The sequence below is a fragment of the Physeter macrocephalus genome, chromosome 8 (genome assembly GCF_002837175.3).
Source record: "Physeter macrocephalus isolate SW-GA chromosome 8, ASM283717v5, whole genome shotgun sequence".
In the NCBI taxonomy this organism is placed as follows: domain Eukaryota; kingdom Metazoa; phylum Chordata; class Mammalia; order Artiodactyla; family Physeteridae; genus Physeter; species Physeter macrocephalus.
This window is the reverse complement of record NC_041221.1, coordinates 146,050,735-146,066,518: the sequence shown is the minus strand read 5'-3', so window position 1 is coordinate 146,066,518 and position 15,784 is coordinate 146,050,735. Positions and strand designations below refer to the sequence as shown.

At 45.9% G+C, this 15,784-nt stretch overlaps 1 protein-coding gene and 1 long non-coding RNA gene across 2 annotated transcripts in view; one reads left to right on the top strand and one right to left on the bottom strand.

The window, feature by feature from the left end:
* The window catches only part of LOC114486783 (uncharacterized), a 32,811-nt gene extending 23,539 nt beyond the window's left edge, over positions 1–9,272 (bottom strand). Inside the window, exon 1 of the long non-coding RNA XR_003681078.2 lies at positions 6,100–9,272. This is a non-coding gene — a long non-coding RNA (uncharacterized lncRNA). The remainder of the gene's footprint in view (positions 1–6,099) is intronic.
* GLRA1 (glycine receptor alpha 1) overlaps positions 1–15,784 on the top strand; it is an 85,452-nt gene that overhangs the window by 29,196 nt on the left and 40,472 nt on the right. Inside the window, exons 2-3 of the mRNA XM_007107979.3 lie at positions 3,230–3,357; positions 8,898–8,965. Of these exons, the coding sequence (XP_007108041.1) occupies positions 3,230–3,357; positions 8,898–8,965 (196 nt within the window). The remainder of the gene's footprint in view (positions 1–3,229; positions 3,358–8,897; positions 8,966–15,784) is intronic.

Here is a 15,784-nt window from a genome sequence, read left to right as displayed (position 1 = left end):
AGAGGCCCGTGTACCGCCAAAAAAAAAAAAAAAAAAAAAAAAAAAAAAGTGTTGTGTGACTTGAGGCCAGTTACTTAACCTCTCAGAGTCTCCATTCCCACCAATTCAGCTCCCCATGCAAGGGTTGTTAGTGAGGCAATGGCCAGGTGACCAGACTGTAAACACCTTGCTGCAGATGTGTGAGCTAGAATAACCAGAGGACGCTTCAGATTTGTGGAGTATTCAGATATTAAATGGCATATTTTGCTAATAGCAAATGGCAGCAGATAATTTGGGGTGAATTCATTCTCTCACTGTACTGCCTAATGGGATTCAGGCTTATTAAAGAGGCCTAAGGGCCAGAGATGGCTGTGCTGTAGTAATTGCTGGGAGGGAGTACCACGTTCCCAAATCTTATTATCTGAGAGGAGGGGCTTAGAGAGAACAGGAGCTTATGAAAGCTGCATAACTGCCACTCCTAGAGTGGTTTGAGAAATGAATCATAGCAGCAGCAAAGTCATTAATCACCAGTTGCGTGCCTGTGGTCCCCTTTGCCACACCAGAGCCACACAGCAGCCATGGCTGTGGTGCTGAATGGAGAAAAGGCTGGGACTGTGGTACCAACCGTGGGCCGTGGAAGGAATCTGGCAGGACTTCCCCGTCATGTGGGGACTATGGCGCAGCTGAAAGCAGCAGTGAGACCAGAAGAACCTCCAGCCTGAATCTCAACTGCTACACACACACACGCGCACACACACACACACACACACACACACACACACACACGGCAAACCATCCTTGGCGTCTGTTACCTGTGCTATCTCAGTTACTACTTGTGCAAAACTCCTTTGACATATCAGGCAACTAAAGTTCAGAGAGGTTAGGTAATTTTCCCATGGTCACACAGCTAGTAAATGACTGAGACAGGCTTGATTCCAAATCACCTGTTCTTTCCACTCTTTTTGAAGTATTCTCCGTTACATGTGACAGTACGTTTCAGTAACACACACGTAATATACCCACCGCATACATACAGCCACGAAAGCATTTGACACTTTCACACCCTATACCCCATGTCCACATACATGCCACATGTACACACAAAAATGCCCACACTAAATAGCATGCTTAACGACACATTTTGACAGGAACACAGGTCTTCACATTTTTGCATATCTGAATCTCTGTAACACAATCCACTGTACATCCACAGAGGCCCCCATGCATGCTCTAGTCCCCACACACATCCATACACATCCATCCATTTATTCACATAACATGCACACACATCACGCCTAGAAACCTACCCACATCACACAAACTCACAAATATCCATATTCACACCTACAAAAACAGGATAATGCATTTGTCCCTCATTCTGTTCATCAAAACGAGCCCTTCAGGATCTAAATAAGGAATGTTCAGATTACTAAGCATGAGTGTCTAAATCATCCTGGAATACCTCTGAACCTTCAGAGGAATAACAGATTATTTTCACTATTTTTCATTAGTGGGTATAATGGTCTAATTATTTTAAAATTGTTAGTCCATGTATGTATATTTATGAATACTTCTACTAACCAGGACATTTGATTAATTAAAGTAGCCTATTATTCATTCGTTCATTCACTGTGCAATTACTGAGCATGTTATGTGGGAGACACACTGTGGCAGACACAGTAGGAGATTAAATAAACAAACAATAAATACAACCACCACGATTGCTGGTCTCGGAACACAAACACAAGTAACTACCTAACAAGGTAGCATGGCCATAACATGTGCAAGACAGGAAAGGCCCCCGTGAGTGAGGGGACGCGAGAGGAGAGGGGACACAGAAACTAGACGGCTCTGAAGCGTCGTCTAGTCCTAGAGAAGGGGAAGACGATGTCGGTGCCACCTGGGCATCTGTGGTCTGGAGAAACAAGTTTGGGAAGGAAGCTGCGGCATTTGGTTTGGAATGAACTTGAGGCCTGGTGGGACATCGAGATGGACACGCCCCCCCACAGGCGTTTGCAAATGAAGAAAGGGGGCTTAAGGGAGAGGCCAGGGTGGAGAGAGATATTTGAGAGCCACCCATTAGAGGGGATCACTTAAACAGTTACAACTCTGAGATCAGAAAAGGAACTGAGGCAAAGAACAAGAGAGGCAGTACAAACCCTTGGGGGACACGACGTCCTACTTGGCTAGGTGACAGAAGCTCTCATTTTATGCGACACACACAGGCATCTCTATACATGCACTTCCTCCAACGTACCAGCCCTACAGCACGCGCAGCGGGGCTGCACTAGCTTCCAGCTATCTCCTGGGTATAATTTCAGGACAGGGAAGCTCAGTTGCCCAAAGCAACAGAAATAATTGATCCTCAACCCTTAAGCTTCCAGTCTTGACGGTTCTAAGAATCTGCATGCCTCTGAGAGTGTGGCAGGGGAAGGGGCTCTGTTCTTAGATATCAATAATTCTTACTGTGGCACGAATGAAGACCTAAAACTACTTTGTTGGGGTGGGGGGAGGGGTGACAGAAACAATGTGTAGCATCCCCAGCAGTCGGATTTCAAATCCCCCAACCCTTGATACACTGAGGCAAGCTGCCACTGATTGACTCTGGGACCTATGTCAGTTCCTTCACTAGCTGTGCCTCAGTTTTCCCAACTGAGCATTTTTGAAGGTATATGAGACAGTCCCATAAGAACAGGATCTAGACTTGTTGCAGGTTCCAAGAAGACCCGAAGTAAAGACGCCTGATTCAATTTGTGTTCCCAAATGCATTTGACTTTGGCATCTTTTTTTAGAAAATTAGTAACTGATTCTGAAGAGAAACTTGGGGGAAAGGCTGGACTATTTGATATCTAACATTCTTTCTGGCTGCACTGTTCCATGGACCTATGAAAGTGCAGGCACCCAAAGCACAGGGCTGGGCCTAGTGGGAGGTTAACCCTTCAATCTCCTCTCCCAGGGAAACCAGCAGCCAACTGTGATTGCCCTAAACCTTAGAGATGCAGCCTTAAAAGAGTCAGCAGCTTCTCAACATCAATCAGACACTCGGCTGCCTGCCAGGATCCCACGCTGGCTAATACTTAGGCTGGGTAAACAAGGTAGCGTGGGCCTTACCTCATTAAGGACTCCTATTACCTATTTCTCTAGTGGCTGTTATGGCTGGATAAGCGACAGGGGGTGAGCAAGACTGGGATCTGATCACAGTGTGAGAAAGGGCCGTCATTAACCCTCTGCTTTCTCTCTCCTTTCTTAGCCTTGCTGCTTCTAAGGAGGCTGAAGCTGCCCGTTCCGCATCCAAGTCTATGTCACCCTCGGATTTCCTGGATAAGCTAATGGGGAGGACCTCTGGATATGATGCCAGGATCAGGCCCAATTTTAAAGGTAGATAAACTTGCCTTTCAGAGCCCCAGGGGTCTGCTTTCCTAGATTGTGGCAGTGAGCCGCATGGAATTGTATGCAGATGATATATACAGGGTATGAATTCCATGACTCTTTCCTCTACCCGAGGCAGATACTGTTAGTCAATTCACCAAGACCAAACAAAGGCTCGGAGAGTCCAACTCAACAGTATCTCTGGTTACCAGAGTCAGTACGTGAATTAAACCTACTTGCTAGCTCCGGTATAACTGTCAAGAGATTAATGTGGAATGTGGAAAAATGGGTTCAAGTTTTGCTTCAGGCACAAAATTACTCTCTGAGTTTAGATAAGCCTCTTGCTTTCGCTGGGTCTGCGTCTCCTCGTCTCTGCAGGCATGGAGTTGGCTGTCTCTGTGGTTTTTAAACTATGCTTCATGGAGTTCTGGGGCTTTTACCCTGTGTCCCAAAAGGGAGAAACAGAGGACAGGATGAGCAAGCCCACCCTTGCTTCTCCCCCAAGCAGCTGCACTTTTATTCGTCTTACATGAGAAGCTTCCAACTATCATTCATCCACTGAAAGCTTCGCCTGGTTTAACAAATAATTTTGGAACTCTCTTGCCTAATCAGAGTCTCAATTTCAAATGCCTAATAAGGCGATAGGGAGAGACTATGGAGAAATAGAGGAGCAGTCCCCTCGAAAGTGGGTGGCCCCTCCTTAGCCCCAGCACGTAGTTACCCTACAGGAATGTGGGTCCCAGGCTGCCAGACCATCCACAAGTCCAACGAGAGACAGAAATCAAGATTTACGTGAAACTTCTTGAATCCTAAAACATGTAAATTCAAACAAAACACGTTTGGGAGCCAGATATGCCCTGTGGGTAGCCAATTTACAAACCATAACTGAAGTGATTTGAGAAGTCTCTTTCAGCTCACAATCCTATGAGATCTTAATGTCTTACCTCAAGAGCGGACCAGTCCCCTTTGTCCACTGATGCCTTAGGAGGCTCTAACCATCTCTAACTGCTGGGCAGGTTTTCTGCAGGAACAGTCTTAAGGACCTCCCTGGGAGTCTGTGACCCTGACCTTCCTCCCAGCACCCCTGCAAAAATCTTATTTCAAAGACCCACAGCCAACCTCCTAATCAATTCTTGATTCCAGATGCCCTTCCTCACTGTTCCTTTTGGCTCAAGTCCAAGACCAAACAAGGGATGCGACAGCTGCTAACGGCTTCCTAATATCTGCTCACTCTGTCCCCCACCCTCTAAGTCCCCTTCTCAGAGCGCTCTGCAAACAGAAAACAGTCTGGGAAATGCACTGAGGTTTGTTTGGGGGCCCACCTCCCACCCCTATTTACCTCAAGGTGCCTTGCTCCTGAGGTGTTATCCTCCAGGATCCTTAGCATAACCTTTCTTCCCTCAAGGGCAGATAAGTCGGCACCCAAGCCCTTCACCAGGGTCACAATCTCAAACACCCCAATCAGCCAGAGGGGCCCGGCAGATATGGTACATGATTGAAGCGGGTTGGGGATAAGCAGAGAAAACCAGAAAGCACAGGCTCCTCTAAGGGCTGCCACTTCTCAGCTCCTGCCCAGAGCTGCCAGGTAGGAATGCAGGCCCTGGGCAGCGGACCTTCCAAGATAAGACTTAAGTCTGGGGGTTTATGTGAAATCTTCCAAGTTCGCAGCTAAATCACATCTTTGAAACACCATTGGCCAAATCAAACACACCAGAGAACTGACCACCAGGTTGCATCTGCAGCAGTTTTCAGGAATTCCATACCACTGCGCCCCCTGGTGGGCTCTCTTGGAACTCCAGCCTGAGTAGAAGTGCCTTGGTCTTGCTCGTTTGCTGAACGTGGGTGCATCCGGGGTTCATGTGTTAGTTATCCTTTGTGCATACCACTGTATTTGGCACAAAGAAGGCCCTCAATAAGCGTGTCATAAATGAATGAATGAACGAATGACCCCACAAATATGCTAAGTAGAGCTGTTAAGTGACTTTCCCAAGTCACACTGCCAAGACTGGGGACTTTAACCCAGCTAGCTGCTCTGACTCAATTCTCTGTCTAATGCTAGTGATTCATTTATTTGCTTATTTCCTGATTCGTTTATTTATTTACTTACTTACTTAGCAGTGAACATGTTTCAGAAATAAAATTTCACCCAGACTATAAGACCGTTGAATCGGGGCCCTTCCCCTCCTCGCTTTGAAAACCTTATTCTAAGCACTTGGGCCCAAAATATACAGGACTAGATAATCTCTTAGGCCTCTCACAACACTGCACTATCTCTAAACCCTACAATCCCCTCGACGATGTGGGCTTGGAGCAACAAGTGCAGCTTCTTGGAACCTCACCCCAGGAGACAGGGAGCAAGATTTCTCTACTCTCCCTGTGGTGAGGGCTGAAAAACTGGTTGCAGGGGATCCGCTGCCCCTGAGTCCCATGGCCTCTTTCACGCTTCCACCAGGCACACAGGAGATTCCCAAAAGCCCCACCACAAACTACAGAGCTCCTGAAAAGGCCAGGCCAAGTAGGTCCCGTGACCCCGACACAACAGGAAGAGGCCTGCCTGCTTTGAAAACTCCACAGAGTGATTAATCACACAGCAGGTTCCTTCAAGCACCGGAAATTGTGCCTGCTCCTGACTCTCTTGAAGATAGGGGTGCCGGGGAGAGCAGCCTCGGTCTGCAGAACATAGTGGCAATGCAACTCGTAATACTGAAGTAAAGAGCTCGAAAATTGGATTCTAACCCTCCCGCTACTTACCTGATATCTGTGACGCAGAGTAAATCACTTGACACATCTGGGCCTCTGTCTCTGCATCTGTACAATGGTCCAGTAGGACCAGGCCCTGTCAGCTTCGGTATTCGGTATCTTCACTAAGACTTGGCATATCACAATGGCTCCCAGGATCAGGGGCACAGCCCAATGCAAACATACACACAAAAGCAAAATTAAACTTTAATATTTAATGAAATATATATATATATATTATGCTGCTGCCAAAGGCAGCCAGATTGTAATTTTTTTGAGGATAATTTAATTTCAGATTTATTTCAATGAACCACACCTCCCCATGGGATCATTTTTGGCTGGCGTCCTCTCGCACACATAAATCAGCATCTAATTTATATGGGAGTCACAGCACCAGACACTTGCAGGGCCTGGGTGGGAACTCTGTGCACGTCATTTCAAGGCACAGGCAGTAACTCTTTGGGGCATCTTAATGGCAGGAAGATTAATGAAAAGAAAAACCTAGATCTGAGTCTAAATGAGAGGAAGAAAACCCTAGTGGGCCTTTGTTTGGGTGAAAGTGACCAAGGAGGCACATTCCCGCTCAGCATAAGGACAAAGTTTTTAGCAAGCAGAGCCATCCAACTATGGAAAGCACTGCTTGCGACGAAATGAGTTCCCCATTGCTGGAGGTGATCAAGCGCTAAGCCTTGAATGGGTAGCAGCAGTTCCTAAACCTGGCTCTGCATGAGGATCACCCAGGTCGCTCGTTAAACAATAAACTCTGGGCTAATCCTCACAGGTCTGGGTTCACTGGGGCTGGGGCTGGGCCCAGGAATCTGTAGTTTAACAAGTTTCCCAGATGACGCTACTGCAGACAATCCCGTCTGCACCTCAGTTTGGGAAGCAATAGATTAGGTGACTTTTAAGAGACTTTCTAAAGCACTGAGTGACCACCTAGAGGGGTGGGATAGGGAGGGTGGGAGGGAGGGAGACGCAAGAGGGAAGAGATATGGGGACATATGTATATGTATAACTGATTCACTTTGTTATAAAGCAGAAACTAACACACCATTGTAAAGCAATTATACTCCAATAAAGATGTTAAAAAAAAAAAAGAAAAAGAGAGAGACCTTCCAACCCTGAAATTCTATACAGTAACATCATAATTCAAATGGGTAGCTTCCATAAGGGAATTGCAACCCCATGGAACTGAGAATGACTGCCCAGATCAAGATCTACTCTACCAAATTGATGGGGAAATTGCAACCCAGAAAAGGGAAGGGGCGTGTCTCAGGGCAAACAGCCAGGGAGAGCTTGGGGCTATGTCTAAAACCCAGGAATCCTGGGAATCCCTTGGAAGGAAAACCTGGATTCTCACAGCAGGATTGAGTCCCTTTCTATACACCAGGATTTCTGAAAAGAAGGAAGTCTTGGCTGAGTTTGGGTGAAATGCTTGGGCTACTTTTTCAAGAGGGACAGAGAGGAGTGGGTATCAGAAAACTTGGGTTTGAGTCCTGGCTCCACCACTTGCTGGGTAAATAAGCCCAGGTGAGTTACTAAAACTCTCTGTGCTCCACTTACGAAGCTGGGACAGTAAATTTGCCCTGCCAACCTCAGGACCTCATGGGAATCAACAAGAAAGTGGACCTGAAAAAATTCACAAATGGCATGTCACAATCTTCAAGGGGAGGATTATGACCTATTATCCAAGTCCTACCCACCTTCAAGGTCAGCTCATGGTCATCACCTTCATGAGGTCTTCCCTAATGCCTCCCTCTTCAGAACCTCTCTCACACCTGGACTCCTACTGCTTCTATGACGCTTACCCATGGTCTCACATTCCTCCCTGGTTATTTTATGCCTGCCCTCTTATCAGCACATGTGGAAGCCCAGTGCTTAAAATCCTGGATTCTGCCACTCTGTGACCTTGAGCATGCCCCTTCCTTTCTCTGAACCTCTTTCAAAAAGTATAGCCATTAAGACCACTAGCTTTGGAATTAGATCAATCTGAGCTCAAGCTTGGCCATTTACTAGCTGTGTAGCCGTGGGCAAATAACCTCTCTGTGCCTCTGTTTCCTCATCTGTAAAATGGAGGGAATAATCATATCTTCTCATGGAGTTGTTGAGAGGATAGAAAGAGACAATGTTAGTAATACTCTCAGCGTAATAGCAAAACTTGCTCAGTAAATGGTAGCTGCTGTAATTAATAGTATAAAATGAAGAGACTGGGCTTCAATTGGACAGAGGTCCCTCTAGCAATGAGATTCCAAAGAGCAAATATTCCTCCACTTCCTTCCTGCCCTTGCAGTAGTATTCAAAAAGCTTGCCTGGAAAGTATTTAACAAAGACTTACGGACTTGCTTTGAGGTTCCCTCTGCATACCTCAGCTGATAATTCCCATCAATGCCCTTTCAGACAATCATTCTTGGTTCATAAGTTCAAGGCAAGGAACTTGCTGTTCCTTGCGATTCCCAAGATGGTCTCCAAATGTTGTAGCTGTAACCTTGCAGCCACAAATTAGAAGGCAGCCGATGGGGTTTGGGGAAGGGATTTCAACCATATGACAGGATGATGAATTATCCTGTTAATGAAAGTACATCCCGGCTCAGCCTCTGGTGTTCTATACCTGGTGCTCACTTGGGGACCAGGGAATCTGGCATAGCAATGTGGCTGGGAGTCCCCGCTGCTCGGGGGTGGGGTGCAGGGCAAGCAAGGGTCTCCTCCACCAAGGGGGATCCATCCCTGAAGTCAAAATCCCACAAACTGGTCCTATCCTGGGGATTTCTTCTTGGCCTTGGAACTAAGCAGGAATCTCTCTTGATTGGCAGGTCCCCCGGTGAACGTGAGCTGCAACATTTTCATCAACAGCTTCGGTTCCATTGCTGAGACAACTATGGTGAGTGAGTCAAAACACAAGCTGCTATTTCCTGCTCAGGATACCTCTCTCCCTGAAATTTCTACCCTCTGCGCTGGTCTTCCCCAAGGAGGTGGAAAATCTGGTGTTTTTTCAGGTCTTCAGTGGTATGCTATGGGATTTGGACATTTTCACTGTCCTAGTCAATGTTTTGGGTGAAGACATACATCTGAAAATGGCCAAAGAGTTAGCAGGGCTAGCACATGCTAAACACTCAGGATGACAAAAGCAAAATTCTATCAACAGGTGAAAGTTTTAGACTAAAGCAAATGTAAAGACCTGCTTTTAAGTTTAAAATTCAACTGCGGAATAGCAGAAGACTGGTTACAGAAGCTAAAATGGGTATATTGATTCTTCTCTCTACTTTTGTATATATTTTTAAATTCCCATAGTAAAAAGTTTAAAGTAAATCAGTTACTCTAGAAAAAGAGACTAGAAGGAAAAATACCAAAATGTTAACAGCAATTATCCCTGGATCATAGACTTATGCATGATTTCATATCCTTCAGTATTTCTATATTTTTCTAATCTCTAAAAAGAGTAAATCTTACATTAGTCATCATAAATAAATGTAATGCTACTTTCAAATTTTTTTTCTCAATCCTTGGAAACAAAGAATCAATTATACTTGTTTTGGGTTTTTTTTTGCGGTACTCGGACTTCTCACTGTCGTGGCCTCTCCTGTTGCGGAGCACAGGCTCCGGACGCGCAGGCAGGCGCAGGCTCAGCGGCCATGGCTCACGGGCCCAGCCGCTCCGCGGCATGTGGGATCTTCCCGGACCGGGGCACGAACCCGTGTCCCCTGCATCGGCAGGCGGACTCTCAACCACTGAGCCACCAGGGTACTTGTTTTGAAGGGAGCGATGTAGCTTGTGAGAAAGTAATTAAGGCAGTTTCAATCATCTCTTTTATCAGTAGAGGCAGAAGCAGCCCGTCAGTCACCAAGCCCTGTAGATGTTGCTGCCTTGAAATCCCCTAAACCACCCATCCCCCAATGTCCGCCTGACCCTAGTGCGGCTCAGGCTTCCACGGTGCCTGGCTCACATTACTGCAAAGCGTCCCAAGGCTTGCATCTTGCCCGCCTCCAATCCATTCCTCCTCACACCGTGGTCTTTCTAAGATACAAGCCTAACTACGCCAGTCCCCTGCATTAACGCCTCCCTGTGGACCCCCCTCCCCTTCAGCATTAAGCTTAGAAGGCCCCTCTGATTCTGCTCGGCTGCATCTCTTTCCTCTTGCTTCCCATTCTGGGTAAATGGAATTGTCCGGCGTTCTCCACACGGGCCGTGCTCGCCCTCTGGTTTTCAGTCTTCTCTTGATGCTGCTGAGGCCTCTGCCCAGAGCGCCCACTCCAGCCTCCTTTCCATTGCCTACCTCCAGGCTCCCTTAACTCTCTGCTTAGAATGACCTCCACAAGGGGACATATAGTTTTCAAGGGCAGGAGCCCTCTGTGTCCCCCATTGCCCGGCAAAGCAATAAAGCTATTCTTTAAAAAAAAAAAAAGAATGACCTCCACAGGAAGCCTTCACACTCTAACACGTGTGCACACGTGTGTGAGTTCATGTGTGCGCTTGACCTAAGCCTGCGATGGGTCCCTTCTACCCATTCTCGTGACACGTGCTACAATTCCCATAACAGCACTGACCACCTGCGCTTACACTCTCACAGTCTGCTCATGTGTCCCTCCTCTCGCTATAATGTCAGTTCTCTGGGAGCCAGAATCTTGTCTCATTTCCTGTGGTAACCTCGGCAGCTGGCACAGTGATCTAATAACAGGTCTCAGTCATTTTCTAAAATAAATAAGCCAAATCAGATATATTGTCTGTTGGTTCAAACCATTATTTGGTCCTAAACATTTATGGAGATTAGATCTAACCTTCTAGTCCCAGACTGGCAAAAATCACTGAGCTCCGTATGTCATGGGGCAAATGGTCCAAAATCTATGCTCCTGCAAAGAGATCTGTCTTAATATGGCCAAAAGACCCTGCCCACATCCAAAGGAAAAGTGATCAATTCCCTAAAACTCATAGGCCTTTAATCTCCATATGGAGATGGTCCCACCTGTCAACTAGGAACCAGCATGGCTGCTTTTCACTGGACCTCCACGTTCGAAAGCTAAGTCTTTCCACTCTGTGAATGGATATCTTATTAGAGCTTCTAATGAACTTCTCTGCTTTTCTTCTTCTCCCTCCCAAATCAGAAGTGCATTGACATCTGCATTATTCATAGTCTCTGTGCGGTGAGTGTTGACACTTCCTCTCTTCTTCTGAAATGGTAAAGAGTTATCAAACCAAGTCAGGGGTCACCCGGTTATGTTAAGAACTTGGTTATCCGAGGACAGGTGTACATATCTGCACTCCAACACCACCCCCACCCGTTTCCCTGTAATGGTCATACGGAGATCTATTTCCTTGTTACAGATTACTAAAGGCGTAGTGGTTTGCCCTTATTTTGTGTGGTGGTTAAAAGCCCAGACTCTGAAGTGACGTAGACCTGGGTTCACTCACTATATGTAAGAAGCTGATTCGGTTCGTATCTTTAAGCCTCAGCTTCGTTGTATGTAAAATCCCAGGGGTGATTAACATCATACTACTTCACCAAGTTGGTTTTTTTTTACCTCCTCAAGTTATTATGGATGGAAATTATCTGCAGGAAAGTGTTTATCACAGTAAATGCTTTGTTAAGTGCTCTTAATGTTTTCGATGATGATGATGATGGTGGCGATGATGGAGGCTCTGGGCAATGAAGCCCCAAAGCCACCACTGATTAGCTGTGCGATCCTGACCAATTCCTAGACTTCTCTGAGCCTTACCCTTCTCTGGTATCTCTTGTCTACCTTTCCAGACTTCATTCCTGCTGCATACTGCTTTCTACAGAGACAGTATAGCAATTAGGACACAGTCTTCCATGCCCAGACAAAAGCTGAGGCTCAACTCTGTGGCTTTGGACAAGGCAGCCTAAGTTAGCCTCCTCATCTGCAGAGCAGAGGACCAATAGCATCCACCTTGTGACCTGTTGTGAGGATTAGGAGATAAGGCACAGAAGTGCTAAGTGCAGGGTCTGACACATAGTACACACACAATGAATGTCAGTTATTATTATTAAATGCCACTCATAATTTTCAACACATTTTCACACTCATTCTCTCACTTGATTCCTTCACCAAATACTTACTGTAATGACCACTCTACAAAGTAGACATGGCAGACACAATATTCCTCAATTTACAGCTGAGGAAACCAAGATTTGGTGACATCACATCCCAGAACTAGTTATTGACCGAGCAGGGATTAAGATCCAATCCTCGTAACTGCTAGAACATTGAAGAGCACAGACGGGGGAAATTGAGGGACCACAGGCCCACAAAGCACACTTAAGCAACAACCTAAGCATTATCAAAAGTGGAAATCCAACCTCAAATCATGGTAGGGTCAGCATGCCTCAGGAGAAAATAGTAAGTAATGAAAATGGAGATAACCAAGGGGAGCGCAGAGAGATGGCCCCCTGGAGTGGAGATCAATAATGTTTAGACAGAACATGAAGGACTGGCGATGAGGTGCTTCTTTGGGAATGGTCCACAGCTGACACAGTTTTCTCCTTATTAACTAAAGTTAATCCAAAGTAGGAGTTGTCATTTTCCTGCTTCCATATTCCATAATATGTGATTTTTTTCTACTGGGTTCTTAATTATCTATATGTGTTTAATTTACATTGCAGACGATTTAGGGGAAAAAACTAAAATCTCAGAGCTAGAAAAAACCTTAAGAAACTATCTAAGTCAGCCTTTACCTTACTAAGAGGGAATCTGGTGGCTAGAGAGGTGACGTCGCCTGAGCAAGGTCACACAGCATGGAACAGGTGTGACAGAAACCCAGGTCCAGTGCTCTTTGCAGTGGCCAAAGTTCCCCTTCCCCTCAGCTTCTTTCTCCCCTAAATCCCACCAACCAAACCCTCTGGACCACTTTCCCATTCAAGCCTCTTTCCTTTTCACTCAGAATACATTTAGACAGCAATAGTGGACTCGTATTAATATAGTAACAAGGGCGACAACCACACATTAAATGTTACTGTGTGCCAGGCAGTATGCAGAGCACTTCCACATGTTTCATCTTATTTAGACCTCACAACAACCCCCATGAGGCAGGACATGTTATCCCCACTTTACAGATAAGTAAACTGAGGCTCAAAATGGTTAGGTCACTTGCATAAGGACATGCGACTAATCGGTAGCAGAAGTGGGAAGTGAATTCAGATCTCTATCACCCCAAACCCCACGTTCTCCTGAGCCAAATATAAACATTTAATTTCCGGATGTTTGGGATCACCCAGCCCTTGCTTGTTTCTTTTCATCGTAAAGAAGTTAGAGCTAAAGGGGAACTTCATTGAACAGACATGCCCAGGCCCCCAGACTTTCATCCCAGGGCTCTGTCTCACCAGCCACGCAAAGAGCTGGTCGTGCACCCTGGGTCCACGGTAATATGGACATAGTCCCAATGTCAGAAACTTTCCAGGCTGTGTCTGTTCTCTCAGAGCAACAGGAGTGCAGAGCCACTCTGTAGACAGCTGGAGTCCCCAGGCCTGACTGTCTGCCTCCCAGAGCCTGGCTTTATTCACCAGAGCTGAGAGCAGAGAAGGCAGCCAGCAAAGCAACAGGGGTCTCTATCCGCTCCTGACGAGGGGAGGGCTGAGTCTGGCTGGCCTTCATTTGACCTTTCCAGCGACTCTCTTTGAGTCTATGCAGTGAGACAAAGGTAGAAGCAGGGACAGGAATGGACGAGGGAGAAGAGGGAAGGGAGTCCTGGCCTAGGGCAGCACCTTCGGCACTCTACAAGAGAAAGATCTGGAGCTAGGACCTAGAGGGAACCATCCAGCTTGTCTGGACACTTGTGCTTACGAGTGTGCCTAAGTGTGTGCTCTGCAGCTTCTATACGTCATGGAGCATGTGTGTGTGTGTGTGTGTATATTGTGGGACCATGTGTTTGTGCAAATGTACACATCGGCCTGTGTATATGTGTACGCTAGTTTGAACAGATTTAGACAGGTAACCTCAGAGAGAGATGTATCTGACCATGTACAGGTATGAACATAAGTATGTGTACTTCTGTGGTTAAAAATGCACATGTGAATATGTGTAGTGAGGATATGCATGTATCTGCCTATATATGTAAGAATACATGAAAGTGCTTAAGAGTAAAAATACATGAAGGGTATTATTTGCACACAGGTAATTGTGTGTGGATATTTGTGAAGCACACATTTAAGTATGTAGCAGCATTTGAGCCAGCAATATGTCTGTATGCATGTGCATGTGAATGTGCATAAATACAAAAACACGTGAATAAGTGAAAGAATATTTAATGTGTAACAGTATGTGTATACAAGTATGTCAATACATGTGTGCAGGTGTACATGTGAGTGTGCACACGTGGGGACATGCAGACAGCTGGAATTCATGTGGAACTAAATGCCAACAGATGTGAGAGAGAGACAGAGTTTGTGCATGTGTGCATGAGTGTCTGTGTGGGGGGGTCCTGACATCCTTTGGGCATGAATCTCAGCATTTCCATTATGAGGACATGTACTCCAGCCTCTTTTGCCAAGGGCCGGGCTAGCCTGGCACAGAGACAGGCACACTGTGGCCAGGACCCCTGGCGATTGGCAATGGCCTATGCAACTACCATCCACACATTTGGCCTTATTTGTCAATATTAGGGGGGCAATGGACAGAGCCCAGAACCAGGAACCAAGAGACCAAGGTTTGAGCTCTAGCTCTGCCACAGTTTAATACTACTGAGACTCAGTTTCCCCTTGGCACCTGGCTCTAAGAATGATGTGTAGGAATACACAAGTAGTGGGTATGAGAGCCCTTTATGAATGCTACAGAAATGTAAAGGATTATTAACTATGGAGCTAATCAGCCAAGGACTCCAATACATAAGCCTAAGGAAATGTCTTTCTAGTTTTTTTTTTTTCCTTCTGTTCCCTATTTATTCATTTATTGCTTCCACCTCCGTTTTTAAGGTCCTATACTGTATGTGCTGAATAGGCTGTAAGGATATAGATCAGTTTTACTCATATTAGGCTAGGCTTTCCTGCAGCAACAAACAACCCCTGAAATCCCAGTGTCTTAGAACAGCAAAGACTGATGTATCACTCAGCTAAAATCTGCTACAGATCTGGGGGACTCTCCAGGACTACTGTCCTCCACGTCGTGGCTGAGCCTTGCATTTCCACATCAACATGTGATTTCACATTTGCTGTGAGAGGAAGAAGGCACTAAAGGGTGGCACACTGGCAAGTAAGTGTTTTCCACCCAGAAGTGACATATACCACTTCTGCTCACATTTCACTATCCAAAGGAAGCCACATGGCCCTACCTGAAGAAAAGTAAAATCCTCCCATGTCCCCAGAAGTAAACAGGAGCCAGGTAGGTCTCTGCTTTCAAGGAGTCTATTGGAGAAGGTGGACAAGGAAACCAAAGAGAATACCGCAATAGGATGAGTGAGATTACAGAGGTATGCACAGGATGCCATGGAACACAGAGAATAACAGTGACCAACAGCAATATTAGGCAACGCTTACTGAACGTGTATTATGTGCCAGGTGCTGTGAAAATGCTGTTGTGTGGTTTTGAGTAATTTTTCTGAAGTAGAAATCTGATCATGGTTCTCTGCATGTTAAAACCTTCCAGGAGTCTGTCATACAGAGTGAAGTAAGTCAGAAAGAGAAAAACAAATACCATATGCTAACACATATATATGGAATCTAAAAAAAAAAAAAATGGTTCTGAAGAACCTAGGG